Source organism: Micrasema longulum, unplaced genomic scaffold, assembly GCF_059751315.1.
Source record: "Micrasema longulum isolate JH-2025_06_02 unplaced genomic scaffold, ASM5975131v1 h1tg000381l, whole genome shotgun sequence".
In the NCBI taxonomy this organism is placed as follows: domain Eukaryota; kingdom Metazoa; phylum Arthropoda; class Insecta; order Trichoptera; family Brachycentridae; genus Micrasema; species Micrasema longulum.
This window is the reverse complement of record NW_028277582.1, coordinates 294,200-310,666: the sequence shown is the minus strand read 5'-3', so window position 1 is coordinate 310,666 and position 16,467 is coordinate 294,200. Positions and strand designations below refer to the sequence as shown.

Genomic DNA, 16,467 nt, shown 5'->3' with positions numbered 1-16,467 from the left:
ATTCAAACTTTGAACGTATGAGGTGAAATTCTGTATTAAAACATGTTTTTTAACAACAGGTATTTTTAAATTAGGTTATATTGCTATAATTAAACTTTTTGTTTTAGAAACTGAAATAGACGTATTGCACCTTTGTGATACAAGACTGACAAATTGAAACCCTAAATCACTATAACTTAGTTTTCTAATAAAAAAATTTAATCAGTAAAACAATTACAATATTTTGAGTTTGTCCAAATGTTTATGGATTAAGAAATTAAGATTAACAAATTACAATCCATCTCTATTGTAATTTGTTAATCTTAATGACTCCCTAGGGGGTGAAATCCAGTCTTTTGTCTACAAATATTTGAACAAATTCAAAATATTGTAATAAAACCAACTGGTCCAAGAAGTTTAAAAATTGGAAAATTGTTTTCAGGCGTTGACTAGTTATAGTTAGTTTGTGAAATAATTCAATCAGATGAATCTCTACACAACAATAAAGGTTTCAGCTCTTTAACTTCACTAAAATCAACAGAAGGAAGAATTGAACAAATATGGATGGAAACAAACATAGACAAAATGGTGAATGTTACACATTGTGTAAAGTGGCCACTTAAGCCAGCCAATGACAAGTCATAAGCCCTGTAAATACCTAGACTTTCATACTCCCTTCTGTAAAATGTTCTCCATCTCTGTTGTAATTTTTTAATAGTAAAACCATTAATTATTAGAATGAAAATATTTTTTTTTATGAACAAGAATCCTAAAAACAAATGTTACCTTGTGCCCTTAGATGGAGGCATATTCTTAAGTTCTGCCTCAATCCTGTAGGCCGCTGTAGCTTGTGCCTCCCTGAAGAGAGCCAGGTCATAGTCGGGCACAAACCCTTCCAGCACCGGTTCCCGCTCCTCATTGTGTTTCCTGTCGGGGGACGTCGTTGAGGGTGGTTTCCATTTGGAGCGCATTTCCTAAAAACATTGTATAAATCACGTTGAATAAACTTAATAAATTCTGTTTTAGGTCAAGCATCGCTGGAGAGAACAGAAAAGGGTAGGAAGTAAGAAATCACCAGACATTGCGAAAAAACCTGACTATATTATTTTGATTAGATTTATTTATGTATGACAAAATACATCATTTTTAACTTTACATATTATATTACATTACATATTTTATTTGAATGAAATATTCCCAATTAGCAAAAGGGCTGGTATGGGGGGATATATTATATTATGAAACAATAGTTTTAATAAGACCAGAGACCAATATACGTATAATGAGTTAGAAACTGTCTTAAATATATCTTCTCTTTAAGACCGTCGAAATAAATCCGACCTTCTAGTCCTATTCAAAATTCTCAACTCACTCTTTGAGGCGCCTGAACTACTGAGCTCAATAAAATGAAATATCCCAACTAGAAACCTCAGACAAAACTTCCTCTTTCATACCGATAACCATAGAACTAACTATGGTTTTCATTCCCCTATGCCCAGAATTCTTAGGTCTGCCAACAAACATACCAGTCTTGATTTCTTTGATAACAAGTTGTCTTCTTTCAAACGATCACTGAATCAAATTCAATTATAAACACCTCTATCCCGCTTCCACTCCCACCAAGTCTACTTTATACCATTGTGTCTATCTACTTTCCTTTATTATAATTTTTTATGTATAAATATGTCATAAAAATACCTATTGGGCGTATTTGTAAATAAAAAGTCGATAATATAACATCACATATCACTCGTCACACGGGCTGAAGGAACTGTTTTATTTGGGTGTTTTTTAAGTACGTATATGTTTTGTATATTTTTTAGGTCATTAGAAAGTGAATTGTAGAAAATTAGTGCTGTATACAAAAAACTGTTTCTTTTTCTGTTGTTCGCAAGTCCTAGGTTGTTCGCAAGTTGAATTATTTGACGCTCTTGTATTTATTTTATGTATATTGTAGTTAAAATTAAATTTAATATTTGTCTTTATTTTATTCTTTTTCATCTGAAATATCAACTTTACCTTTTCTGTGTAAATTAATTCATCTAAATTGAGCATTTTTGTTATTCTATATAAATCTGTTGTTTTAGTATATTTATTAAAATTAAATGTTACTTTAAGTGCTTTATTCATTGTTCTTTGTATTGATTCTTGCATTTGTTTGCGACCATATTATTAATATACACCGCAAGACAAAAAAAATTACGAGTTTACCTGCTACCGCGCCCCTTGACTTTACTGAACCCTTTTTCTAAGAAATCCTTTATCGATACCTCTTTCTTTTGTTTAATAAATTAAGGACACTATGTGTCACTTTTCTACAATATTTACATTTTAAAATGTCTCAACAGTCTTGTTTTACCCGCGTTTGAGTGAACATAACACAACAATCATGGAAAGTGCAAAGCAAATGTCGATTGCGATAAAATCCAAAATAATCACATTGTCGCAAGAAAACATATCTAATTGTGAAATATCTCGTCGAGTTGGGTATTCAGAAGGTGCAGTGAGGTTTTTATTTAAAAAAATCCAAGAAACTGGATCCATAGAACGGAAAAAAGGAAGCGGACGGGGGCGCGTGACATCTGCCCGAGATGATCGCTTAATAAAAAAAATTGTTATGCGCGATCGATTTTTAACGGCACCTGAAATACACGCAGAGGTGCAGTCTACCAGCACATCAACATTTTCAGTAAAAACAGTGTCCAGGCGGCTGTTGGAGCATGGTTTCCAAGCACGGAGTCCCGCAAAGAAACCATTACTCACGGACAAAATGAAGAAGGCTAGACTGGATTGGGCGAAAGAGCACCAGAATTGGACCTTGGAGGATTGGCAAAATGTTGTTTTCTCTGATGAATCAAAATTCAACCTTTTTGGTCCAGACGGCAGAAAGATAGTTCGACGAAAACGTGGGGAAAGATATCATCCGTCGTGCGTCACTCGAACCGTTAAACATTCACCCTACGTGATGATTTGGGGGTGCATGACAGCATACGGTTTAGGACCTCTAAATTTTGTACAGGGTACGATGAATGCCATTCAGTACAAAAAAGTGTTAAAAAAACATATTATTCCAACAATCGAGGACATTACGCAGTATACCGCGGACCCAATTTTTCAGGACGATTCTGCGCCGTGCCATAGAGCCCGCACTGTGAGTACAAATATATATATTTTTAAATGCATTTTGTGACCACATGATAAATAATTTATTGTTTTTTTATAGATCAATGAATTCAAGGAGAAAATTGGCTTAAAATCGTTGACGTGGCCCGGGAATAGCCCTGATTTGAACCCGATATAAAATTTATGGGCGATTATGAAAAAAAAGTCGGGAAAAAAAAATCAAAAAACATTGAGGAATTAAAAAAAAACTTAATTCAAGTTTGGGAAGAAGAAATAACATCAGAAATTTTAGATTCGCTTTACGCTTCTCTAAATAATAGAATTTTACATGTTATAAAAAATAAAGGTGAATTCACTAAGTACTAAATATTTTTAAATGTTATAAATATGTTTAAATGTAAAATACTTTAATTTAAAATAAAGCGATAAGAACCTACTTCTTAAATATGAATTAAAAAATAACATGTCTTTTATTATTCCATCACAAACACTCGACCATAAATGAACCGTTATGGGTCTCTAAGGTTCGGGTAATCTGATACCTGATATATAATGGCAATTTCTAAGTACAATTCATGAGTAAGATTTTTTATTTTAACCTTGAAATAACGAGTAGTCATCACATATGTCAAACAATATAAAAAAAACTAATTAAATATCAAGAATAATTCATTATATGTCAATTTTAGTTTTTTTTGAGAACTCGTAAATTTATTTGTCTTGCGGTGTATATACAAAGAGTGGAAGTTTGAAAGCATTGTATATCATTAATTTTGCACTTTTATCAAAGACTTCTGTTCTTCTCATTGTTCCAATAATTGGACTCAGTTTTTTAATAACTGCTTTGATATGTTTTGTCCACGCTTATTTGTCATCCACTTCCAAATGTTTTTTAATTTGCTCATCTTTAATTATTAGGTTAAGTTTTATGGGGCATATGTTTTTTTGTTTTGTATCATATATTTAGTATTATTTGTATTTATTGTTAATGAGTTTTTATCTAACCAGCACATACATTTATTTAGATCCTCATTGATGTTGTTTTGCAGTTGAGTTTCATTATCACCACTATATATCAATAGAGTATCATCTGCATATACAAAATACCTCCCTGATACATTTGAATGTCTAAGGTTATCAATATCCAATAAATACAATAGGGGGCCTAATATTGACCCATGAGGGACCCCTATAGTTATATGTATCTTATCACTCATATAATTAAGATTTTTCTGAAAAGCATACTGGTATAGATCGAAACCTCCATTCTTGTTAATAAATTAGACAAATCTAGTATGTGGCACATTTTCAAACATTTTGTTGAGTGAACTGAGTAAGCTGATTGGTCTATAGTTTCCACATTAATTTTTACTATTACTGAGACATGTCCCAACTACATTGGACTAAGGTCCTGTGTCGAGTTGGAACAAATAATAAACAGGTGTGTTAGGGTGAACTGGCGCGAACAACACATTTACACATTTCGTTTGTTTATTTATTTATGCTTGATTGAGTTAGTTCATAACATCTTAAGAACTGATATAAAATTTTGATAACAGTACAATTTTTCATAAAAATTTCTCAAAAACATATTTTTTCAAATTAATTTGAAGGATTTCAATGCTTTTTATTTCTTCAGGTAACTCATTGTACAGCTTCAACCCCTTGTACAATTGAGTTTTTAGGCTCTATTTTTCTCCTCATTGGTAAACTTATCTTTTTTTATCCCTAGCTTCATATGTATGACTTTTTTGGTTAAAATATATTATTTTTGTTTTTCTATTTATCCCCTTAATTATTTTATGTATAAAATTGCTAGATTATATTTTATTTATTGCTTTACTGCGAGTAAGCCGATTTCTTTGTGCATTATTTCTACATTAGAATACATATTTCTTTTGAGTATAATCCTCATCGCCTTATTTTGAATAATTTATATATTTTAAATTTTCCCTTCATTACATAAAAAAAGAATGGAAGAACATTTTGTGAAGTATCAAAATACTATCTGTCTCTCTCACGCTCAGACACGCGTATTACGAGTGACAAAGACAACTATTGCTTTGTTTGTTGCTAATGTGATACGATAATAAAATATACACAGGTTGCTCCTGCTTTTGTCAGAATTTTGCTGCAATTCTAAATAGTAAATTATAATAATAATATTTATTAAGTATATGGGTAGGTATTAAGTTATGGATTCCAAACACTAGTATATAAATATGCTTTCTCATTTAATCTACTCATGTGGACGTGGGCACTGTTTTTTTTCTTCTTCCATAAATATGCTATTTTCTTTTAATCACATAAATTAAAAATACCTGTAGAATCCTTAAATTATGATTTCCTTAGAAATGAAATGAGATTACTTGAATTATCTGATCGTAGAGTTATATCTGATTTATTATTCTTATTTAAAATAATGAAATCGATAATTGACAGCCCTGCTCTGCTTGAACTAATTCAAATTCGAATACCTGGTAGGTGCACTAGAAGGAATTATTTTTTTGCAACAATTCACGGACCAACTTCGAAATGCACTCTCCTATACCCAGGATACATAGGTATGGAAATGAATTAGAACAAATAATCTATATTTTCAATACAAATTCTGTTCATGAATTAAAACGAATTCTCACTCGGTATTTATTAGAAAAATAATGGATTTATTTTTAAATATAATATTAATTTAACTTTGTTTCCTAAAATACGTGATTTTTATTTCTTTATTTAACATGTTAGACATAATTTAAATTGTACAGTGGTGGATTTATTGCCAAATGGCAACTTCTTCCAACCAACTGATGATGATGATTTCACTAAATAAAGGTATTATTTAGTTAATTTAATTTAAAGTTTTTTTATTTTATTGTTTAAAAAACTTCTATTTTTTAAAATACTAATTTTGCATTACTTTTTAAAATTATTATTATCTACTTATTCTCAACTTTACTGTGTTATATTTATATTTAGAGCATAAGATTTTCTCATGGTTATTGTTATATTTTATTTAGAGATGTTATGTTTCTTTTTTACTTTTTTTTTGTATTATATCTTCACTAAATTTTTTACTTTGAATTATTCTATTATTTCATACTATGTACTACATGTTGACACTTCGAATGCCACATGCCCTTTGTGATACATAATATGTCAACAGTATCCTAGTCCTTTGAAAATAATGTTTGAAATACTAGTTTCCAAATAGAGAATCTTCAAATAATATTTGTAATCTGTAAGCTTGTATTAGTACTAAAAAACCGTGACTGTTGAAGATGTAAAATATAGTGTACTTTTTTAAATGGAGGAATAAACTGAGGTAATCGGCTAGTTTTATCATTCACTGAGAACAGGCTAGGCACTGGGCGCACTTAATAGATATTTTTTTGGTAGGGAGAGATAAACGGTGGTGGTAATTCATTAAATAATAATTATTTTATTTATTTTCTCACAAACATAGTTACTATAAAACATCATAAACCAATCTGTGCATAATCGCTCATTTGGGCGATTCGCCCCTGCTATGTACACTATCTAATCTACATTTTACGAGGTTTATAGGCGAGAAAAAACTAAGTGTGATAGCTTCTTAAAAAAACATTAAGCTTTGTTTTTGCTCTCCTGTAAACCTCACTAAATGCAGATTCGATAGTTAATGTAGGGACCGTCGATATAACTAGAGAAAGAAAAGAGCCGACCCAATAGCCTACCAAGGCAATTGGTTGAGACAGCGCCGAGAAAAAGAAGGTACTAGCATCGGGACAAACCTTGAGTTTGAGCTGGTATGCTCTGTGCTCGAGACTGGGCTGGTGCGTCCGTCTCACAGCCAGTGCGTGCTGTGCTCTCCTGCGTGCGTCCACAGCCTGTCGCGTCCGTGCGCAGCGTTCTATGCACTCATCAGGGGTGGTGTTGTGGTAAATAGGACAAGCTTCTATCGTAAAATGTTTTGCCAATTTACCACCTGAAAAATATAATCAAATAATTATTAATAAGCTCAAATATTATATTTTACACCAGAACCGCTTTTAAACGGATTTTTTCACAAGATTTTGAAATAACACGGTACAAAAATTAAGTAAATTTTTGAACATTAATTTAACATGAGTAGTAATACAATTGTATGATTTGATTTTAGAATTCTCTAAATCGCTCATTTACTTACTAGGCATATAATATTATATGATGGCATTCGCTAAAGTATTTTGCAGTCATGTTATATTTTTTAATAAAATTAAGGTAAAACAATTATTTTTTTTTACTAAATGTTATTAAATATTTGTATATAACTATTTATTGACTAGTAGTTATATACAAATATTTAATCACATTTAGTAAAATTTTTGACCTCAAAGTAAATGCTTTAAATATGAATAATATTTTTTTCTAAATCTTGGATCGATTTCTATACACGGAAACCTATCCACCATTGTTCATATTTTAGTATATCTTTTTACACAGTACCGTGTGGAAGTATTCCTGTGTAAAAAAAAAGTTCCAGTGTATATTGTAAGACTAACTGTTTAGTACGAAAAAGCTTTTATCGATATTATCCCTAGCCGATTATTAGCTTTCATTCTTATCTTTCCCTTAATCTATCCTCGTGGTACCTACATTAATATTAAGATACATAAATAGAAGTCTTTGGAATTGGAATGTATTCAAAATTAGACACAACATTCTTCAATCTCGTGAGTGAAAGTGAAAAGTCATTATATAAGGTAATAAAATAATTAATAGTGCAATAGGTTTTATCATCAAGTGTACCAATAAGATGAACGAAGCACCATTTTCACATTGAAGGTAGGTCCATTCCCGTGCTCCTTTCCTTTTCTCTAATATTGCAATCTTTAACACAACTGAATGATTATTTTTATTTATTTTTTTATTTTTGCACCACAACAGGCCAGGAGGCCCAATTACAGCGGTGAATTACATCACAGAACACCCAGGCTTGAGAAAAATCACATTTTAATTTTAGTGTTCTCACCGGGAATCGAACCCAGAACCTTCCGTCTGTGAGTCAAGCGTCTTGACCACTACACCACGGAGGCCGCCAACTGTAATTATAATGTTTTTATATAATTACAGTCTACTTTTTCGTTAACGTTTCCTTTGTAAAATACTTCTGATTTTGGCCAAGTGTAGAATTACTGCCCCCATAAGCAAAAAGACAGCATTTTGACAAAAATCACAAAATTAATTCAATATGAGATAATGTCCTATAAGAAATTTCAAACTATTTGATTTAAAGCAAAGAGCAGTAAAGATCTAGAGATTCATAAGCAAAAAAAAACAGTATATTGGTTTTCTGCTTAGAAACAATTGACATACTGTGTTTTTACTTAAAAATTTACATAAAGTTGTTAAATACTCAAAAGTGTCATATCTCTTTTGCTTATGAGAACAGAACAGTAGTCTGTGTCAGGGTAGAAAAATAATAAAGTTGTATGTGTGAAACAAATACAGAATCATTAATGAGTATTTTTAAATTGATGGATACTTTTTTTTATAGGTCCGATAGATTTTTTTATAGATTGACAGATGGTGCCACGAGTTTTTTTGGAGGCTTACCATTCTACACACCCACAGACCTTTCATTGATAAAATGTTTCACAGGTTCGAGGCTTAATTGTCACCTGTAATAAAATAAAAAATACTCACACTGCGAACACACTCAATCTCACCGGAAATCGAGCCTAAAATTCCCGTGGACAAAGTAAATGTCTTACACTGCAGAAACAGCGCAGTGACTACGACACTAACCTCACCTTGTATAGCCAAATTGTTATGGCCAAAACATGTACTCAGTAGTTCCTCAAAAATACAGTGAAAGCACTTTCTCTACATAACCGAAAACCATTAAAAAAAAACTAGGGGACCTTACTATAGGTTTCGCTCATACTAAACAATACTATTTTTTTAAGTAAAAAATCAAACTTAATTTTTTAAATTTCAAATTCATAAACCACAATTTTAATTGAATTTAACTCTTCAGCTTCCATTGCCCTTTTCACTGTAAGTTTAGCGAATAGGTGATCTTATGCCCGATATTGTCATTCATCATAATGACCTCAAAATGTACCTCGAAACTAAAATGCTCTAGAATTCAAAGAATTCCAACCTCTCAAAATATTTCAAATTAAATTTCGCTTTTTAGCGCTAGCCTTCACACTAACATATTTTGGTTGAATCCCGAATTACCAGTAATTGAGTCAATTATAATACAAATCAGATATAATGATATTTACTTAGATGTCCCTTGGAATCGCAGCCAGGGAGGGGACATCGCAGTTCCTGCCCCTTCTCTGTGTCCTGCCGTGACCCTCGCTCTCCCCCTGCGACTGTAGGGGCTCCAAACAGGCCCAAACCCCCCCTGCCTTTTACAGGACATAACAGAGCAGGGGGGCCTTTAGACGAAACTGTAGCTCGCTTAACAGGACTCTTGGAAGATGATCTGAAAAAGAGTTTAATAAATATATCTAGTTAAATTATCGATATATTAAAAATATATGCGTGCAAAATATAGATATGGAGTAAGAAAAACAGCTAAAAAGGTTTACTTTACAAATGATAATGGATGGCTTGTTTGTTAGGAAGCAAATTCCACTCATCCTTCTCAATGATATTTAAGGCAAGTTTTAAATTAATTTAACTACCTTATTTTTCAGACCAAAGGACGCACGTTTTTACACTGAAAATTCAACCAAAAATTGGGGTGAGTCTTAGGGTCCAATGCGTCTTATCGTCGAAAAAATACTGTGCATAGTTTGACTGAATAAACATATACTTTAAGAACAAATGCATGAATATTGCAGATTTATTTATCAGTTTTCAAACTGAAAAAAATACCCTGTTCGTTTGAGGGAAAGTCCATCTGTTGATGTTTGTGAAATTAAAGAGCTGAAACCTTTATTGATGCGGATGAGATTCATCTGATTTAATTATTTCACCTTCATACCAGGCAACGCCTGAAAATATTTTTCTGATGATATTAAAATATAGGCAGAATGTTACACAATGTGTAAAGTGGCTACTTTAGCCAGCCAACGATGGGTCATAAGCCCTGTAGATGCCTAGACTTCTATATTAGTGGTTGGTTGGTTGGAAGAAATTGCCATTTGGCAATAAGCCCGCCAATGTACAAATAACATTATGTACAAAAAGTTAAATAAATAAATAAATATTAGTTTCTCTGAAACGTTCATAATTTCTGTTGTGATATGAGATTTTAAGATAATAAACCTATTGCATTTGAAAAAGCTGAGTGGAAGACAGATCTTCCAGTGTACGTTATTACAATACTCTTGTGACATGAGACTTATTATTGATACGATTTTTTTTTTTTTAATACCTGAATTCTGGTAGTACATGTACGTACCATTTTGTTCTACATGTCCTATAAAGGGTTGAGAGTTAAATTCGCAAAAATCCACAGATGAAAGAATTAAATAAATATGGATGTTCAAACATAGAACGGTGAATGCTACACAGCGTGTAAAGTGGCCACATAAACCAGTCAATTACAGGTCATAAATCCTGTAAATGACTAGACATTAATGTTCTGCAAACTTTTGAATAAAACTCCCGATGATTCCTTTTTCTCTTATATCACTCAAATTACATACGTTAATATTATTATTATAAATCAAATTTCTCTTTTGAAATTTGTATTACTACTAAAATCGCTTTAATGAAATTTTATCGACTTCTCATGGTTTAAAATCTTCTCCTTATATTGCTTTTTCAAATTTTAAAGATTACTTGCTATACTTGTTATTCCTTATTTATTTTTTCTTTTTTCTCTGCTGCATTGGCATGTTTTTATACTTTTAAACTACTTTTAATTACTTATATATGTAAATAAAATCAATATATTGCTGCTCTTACTATAATGTGTCATTAATTTTGAAGATGTTTTTTAAATTGACTTAAATTTATTGTCTTATATTTCACATAAAGATTCTTCTCATCGTTTCTTTGAATCCCTTAAAATAAATATGTGTATATTTATATTTTTCCTTTTTTTTTAAAAAATGTTATTACTATTTTATTTTATTTTTACATCTTAGCATGTTTTTCATTCTTCATTTCCATTCTTAATTTTTAATTACTCTTACAAATTTTCTTCATTTTTAATATTATTTCCATTTGTATACTCACTACAAACTACAAACTTTAAAATATATTTTTTTCGCTTAAATTTTAATTTTTAAACAACTTTCATTTATGTTTTTCTTTTTCCTTCTCTTTTTTATACTTTCATAATTAACCTTACATATAATTGCTTTATAATATGGAAACTTCACTGGTCCATTAGAATTAAGTCTAATCGTGTAAAATATTAAACTTTGTAACTGTACTGTATGTTTCCTAAATAAAAGAAAATAAAAATAAAAAACTCTGATGTGATATATCAATTATTATTATTATGTTAAAGGCGGTCGGTATTATTGATAATTAATTAATAGCATAAAATACAATACCTTTTAGCGGGTCCAGTTTCAGTATCAGAGTCTGTGTCACTATTGGCCGCCCTCCCCATAACATGCCGTGACTTCCTCGCGCTCGCCGAGCGAGTCAACTTCCGTGTCACATTTCCCCCCGTCACACTGTTCGTGGCACTCGACGTGTTTGTCACCGACTTGTTGTTCTCGGCGTCAGAGTCCGTTACTAATACAGAAGCCGGTTCCTTCGTAGGCGTATTCTGAAAGAAGTTGATCAACAAGTTGAAATGGTGGGCTATTATTTCTGTACCTAAGATTAAACCATAAAAAGCCTAATGTCAACCTTTCAGGTAAAACTTTTTGATGCAGAGTTGAAAAATTTGTCACATTTGTTTTTAAAAAAATATATGTATTAAAGATTTCTGTCTGGCTTAGTCATCGAACGATTTCGCTCATGGCCGTGATAGCATTTTCATAGTAGGTACCACTATAGACCAAAGACAGAAGGATTTTTGTTTTTCTACAAAATTAGGAGCAAAACAATAAAAAAATAAAAAAGGATCATAAAAAAATTATAATAAAATTAGACGACTACATTTGAAAAATATTCAATTAGACTGATAGAAAAATATATAATTACAGAAAATGTTTATTTAACTTCTTAACAAAAAAGCTTTTGAATAAACAGTGGATTTCGAATGCAAAAACATTAGTATTTTTACGCTCCTAACTAAATAATTTTATTATTTTGTGTTACGTAATTTCATGTGTGTGCTCACATTGGATATCAAAAAATACTAAAAGAAAAATAAACCTAGACTTCTATATTTATTACATTTTTAAAAATTTGGTACACTTCCACATGTTTTTATGTCAAACCCCACACATCATTTTATGTCGATCAGATTACACTATTTCATAAAATGAACTTGATTTACATTATGTCCTATATTTTGATGGGATCGGACTTTTGATCAATAATAATTTACCTACAGTTAAAGGCCACCAAACATAACTTGCAGATGACTTATGGTAGTGATTCATCCCTTAAGAGGAAAAGGGGTCTGACATTTCTTCATACAAATGTATTCCCATATTTTCGGTGATTTACCATAGTTATTTACTATGCAGTGATTTACGATAGTTATTTACCATCGGCGTGTCTCTATCATTTTGCTTTTTTGATCAATCGTTTCTTATGGGAGGTAGGACCATCCAAAAACCCATAAATGTATTTGACTACATATTTATAACAATTGTTGCGGGATATTGTTGATAATTATGAAATTATGATGGTTAAATCTGTTGGAAGGGCTACCGCTATGCTGAAACAACATCGCTCTGGATATTGATATATTTCATGTATCTGAAGGGGTTTTCCATGGAAGGATTCTCCTACTACTTCGAGACAAGTTTCTTTTGTGTATTTTTTTCTTTTTATATTATGTACGTCTTGAACTTATTTAAGTTTGTAATGTAAATGTTATTTTTCAAATAAATTAATTTAATTAAAATTTAATAAAAGCACCCAGTTTTATCTGCTGTCTTTGGACGTAGGGTATACAAATATGATAAATAATTTTGAAAAACGGAAAAGGTACTGACGCAGAAAATTTTATTCTGATACTTTTTCTCAAAAAATAAATCAAATCGGCTCAGTTTTGGGGTGCAGAAAATGGGACAATAAAACCTCAATTTTATTTGGGAATAATCAGTGTGACGTGCAGTTGTCTTTTTCGCACAATATCTGCATAGTGACAGCAAAACTATATTCAAATACCTATTCATCAAATTTCTCTGACACCGCATATCGTCTTAATTCATCACGGAAATGGTTGGTAGATAGGAGATAGGAGATAGGTGGGATAGGAGAGCAAATGTAACACCTAGAAATATACATTAAATTTTTACAGTTATAAATTAAAGTTATTGAGTCACTAAGTGATATCAAAACTATTGTACATAAAGAAACAATGAAATAGAATGCTAAGGGTCGGTCTTATAAACATCCGAAATACCATTTTTAACTAGTATTTGGTATACTGGCCAATTATAGCATTTTATAAACCTTCGTAGCGTAACCAGTTGGTTAAAAGTGGTTAAATGGTTACTACTCCATTTCAGCCAGTTAAATGCATTACGATCGGTCTTCTTCGCCGCTGCCGCGTTTGACACTGATAGATATTTTGACACACTGTTATTTGATCATTTCTTCTGTACGAAGGAGAACTCCACTAAATTCATTCGCAATATGTGATCTTTTTAGTACCTTTTACGCTTAACACTTAAAAGGCAAAATTATAGACAAAAAACATAGAAATAACAGCTAAAATTTGAATTCCGTTAAAAACACTTACTATGACTAACAGTTAACAAAATTGGTTTATAAAACACACAATTGTCAGTAGAATGTTTATAAAACAGGCCCTAAATGTTTTGTTTATCAATTCAATGTAATATGTACCTTCGTTTTTAATATATCTTCTATCAAACCATATGCATTTTAACTGTATCCGTAAGAATTAATAGTATTATATTTCCAAAACAAAACTAATAAATTGATAAATTGTTAATAGCGACAAAAGCAATTTTTTTTATATGCCCTACGATTAAAACAGTTATATTATTTATTGTGTATGCAGACAATTGGTAGACTTCCATATTAAATTTGGAAATGTTTGACAGAGCTTGAAAATGTCCTAACAAGGCGAAACGCGTCACAATATACCCTATTGTATTTTTTTTTTTAAAGTAGAATTAAAATCAAATAAACGTGTTTTATTTTGGATACATTACCAAAAAACAATTATGACTGCAAAGCCCTAGAATGGAATTTGAAAAAGATCGTGAAATCAATTCGATGGAATGAAAAAACAACAATAATATTGAATTCTTTACAAATATTTTCTAATTACCTTAAAACTTGTCCAATCAATAATGAACTGTACGATTTATAATTGGGAATAGTATGAGAATGCAAATATTCAACATGAAAAATATATAGGTTAAATAGATCAAACCCCAGTATGTCATGACTGCGATTTGTAAGTTTATTCATATCTCATATATTTATCTCCCTTTATGCTATCAAAATCGTATTTAGCTCTCATTTCTGCTATATACGTGCATACTACCGAACATTTTGAGACTCTTGTGATAATTACTCTAGTTGGTGTTTCATTTTTTTCATGTGTGTTCATATTATTTAGTCACATTTTCTACCAATCCTGCTTTTGGAGTTATCTAACAGAGAATGTACCTTTTTTTAAATGATAAATGTAGCTGCTGGTTATCCGAATAAAGAATGAAAATAATACAAATTAATAACATGTAACCCTAATTCATAAGGCGCATATGACAAAGGCACTTAAATAGAACATTATTTAGGATACACTTCAACATACCTTTTCAGTCTTCACAGGATCGACTTTGGATCTAGTTTTATTTAATTTGGCAGTCAAAATGGCCGCTCTCTTAGGGACCGGACTCTTCCTTAGAATTGGAGGACTTTTGCGAGAAGCAACAGGACTTTTTCTGGAGGATGGAGGACTTTTCCTGGAAGCTAACGGACTCTTTCGAGAAATCAAAGGGCTTTTCCTAGAGGATGACACTGGACTCTTTCTAGAAGTTGACGGACTCTTTCTCGAAGATAATGGGCTTTTCCTGGAAGAAAAAGGACTTTTCCTAGAAGATGTCGGACTCTTTCGAGACACGTCACTTTTGTCCGAAGCTGCACTCTTCCTAGACACAGAACTACTCTCACTGTCAGAACTGGAGGCGGACGCAGTGGATTCACTGTTGGTAGAACTACATGATGACACAAACGCCTTGGATGGATACTTTGAGTTTTTATCCTTGTCCGGTTTTTTCTTCACAGTCGGGGGGGCTTTAGAAATACTTCCTCGCTTCTGCCGAGGGGGCGGCTCACTCTCTTTCGGCTTCTCAGGCGGAGCGGGAGCCTTTCCTTTATCCGAGGAAGAGCTGGAACATTTGGGTGGGCGCCCCTTGGGCCTCCCTTGCGACGGAGGGATGGTTTTCCCGGACGGCTTAGGCTGCGGCTTGGGTGGACTGGCCTCGGGTTCGGACTCCGAACTGTTATCAGGTGAAAATATACTCTTCTTCTTAAGAGGCTTCTTGACTTCCTGTTTACTAGCAGGCGGCGCAGCCTTGGGAGGGGGAGCGCGGGGGGGCGGCCGCGGGGGCGCCGGCGGGCGCGCGGGAGGGCGCGAATTGCGGGGAGTAACGGTAGCGCTAGTCTTGGGTTTAGTGGGAGCGGAAGTGCGCCTCTTTGGGAGGGCAGGTTTACTTTCGCTCTTAATTTGCACATCTTCTTCGCTAGAGGAAATAGACGGCTTTTTTGCCGGAGTTTTGGCCGGTGTTTTGTCTACTTTGCTTTTAGGCGCGGGTGTTTTTTCCTGAACTTTATTGTTTGACGCGGCAGGTTTAGCGGGGGCTGTGTCGGTACTGCGGCGGGGCGTGAGGCGCTTTGCAGGGACCTCCGATCCAGCCGCGGGGGCGGGAGCGGCTGGAGCGGCTGCGTTGCCTTGCGGCCGAGGAGACTCCTCACTACTGCTGGTGTCTGTATCGCTGGTGCTGCTACCCGAGCCAGAGCTGCTGGACGAGCCCGAGCTACTACTTGAGTCCGAGCTAGAGCCTGAGCTTGACTCCGTGCTGCTATTTGCCTGTCGAATTGTACATTCGTAATTATAATAAACAATGACTACTTAACCTAGGATTTGACATGTCTGAAGGACATGAAATCGTAAATAATTTTAAGAAAACTAAATACTATTGCATTACCTGCTTTTTAAGTGTCATGTTATAAAAAGGATTTCGAGAAATCGGCGTTTAACTTGACAAGTTTCTAAAAAAACGTAAACAGACACAGAGAGGACGCCATTAATTCTTTGACATTTTCATT

At 32.9% G+C, this 16,467-nt stretch overlaps 1 protein-coding gene across 1 annotated transcript in view; it reads right to left on the bottom strand.

The window, feature by feature from the left end:
- The window catches only part of LOC148282067 (uncharacterized), a gene marked incomplete at its 3' end in the record, with an annotated part of 104,399 nt that extends 87,932 nt beyond the window's left edge, over positions 1-16,467 (bottom strand). The window contains exons 1-6 of the mRNA XM_088225673.1: positions 16,347-16,467; positions 14,951-16,228; positions 11,586-11,806; positions 9,351-9,556; positions 6,870-7,063; positions 766-953 (exon numbers count right to left, since the gene is read on the bottom strand). Coding sequence (XP_088081799.1) covers positions 766-953; positions 6,870-7,063; positions 9,351-9,556; positions 11,586-11,806; positions 14,951-16,228; positions 16,347-16,364 — 2,105 coding nt within the window. The remainder of the gene's footprint in view (positions 1-765; positions 954-6,869; positions 7,064-9,350; positions 9,557-11,585; positions 11,807-14,950; positions 16,229-16,346) is intronic.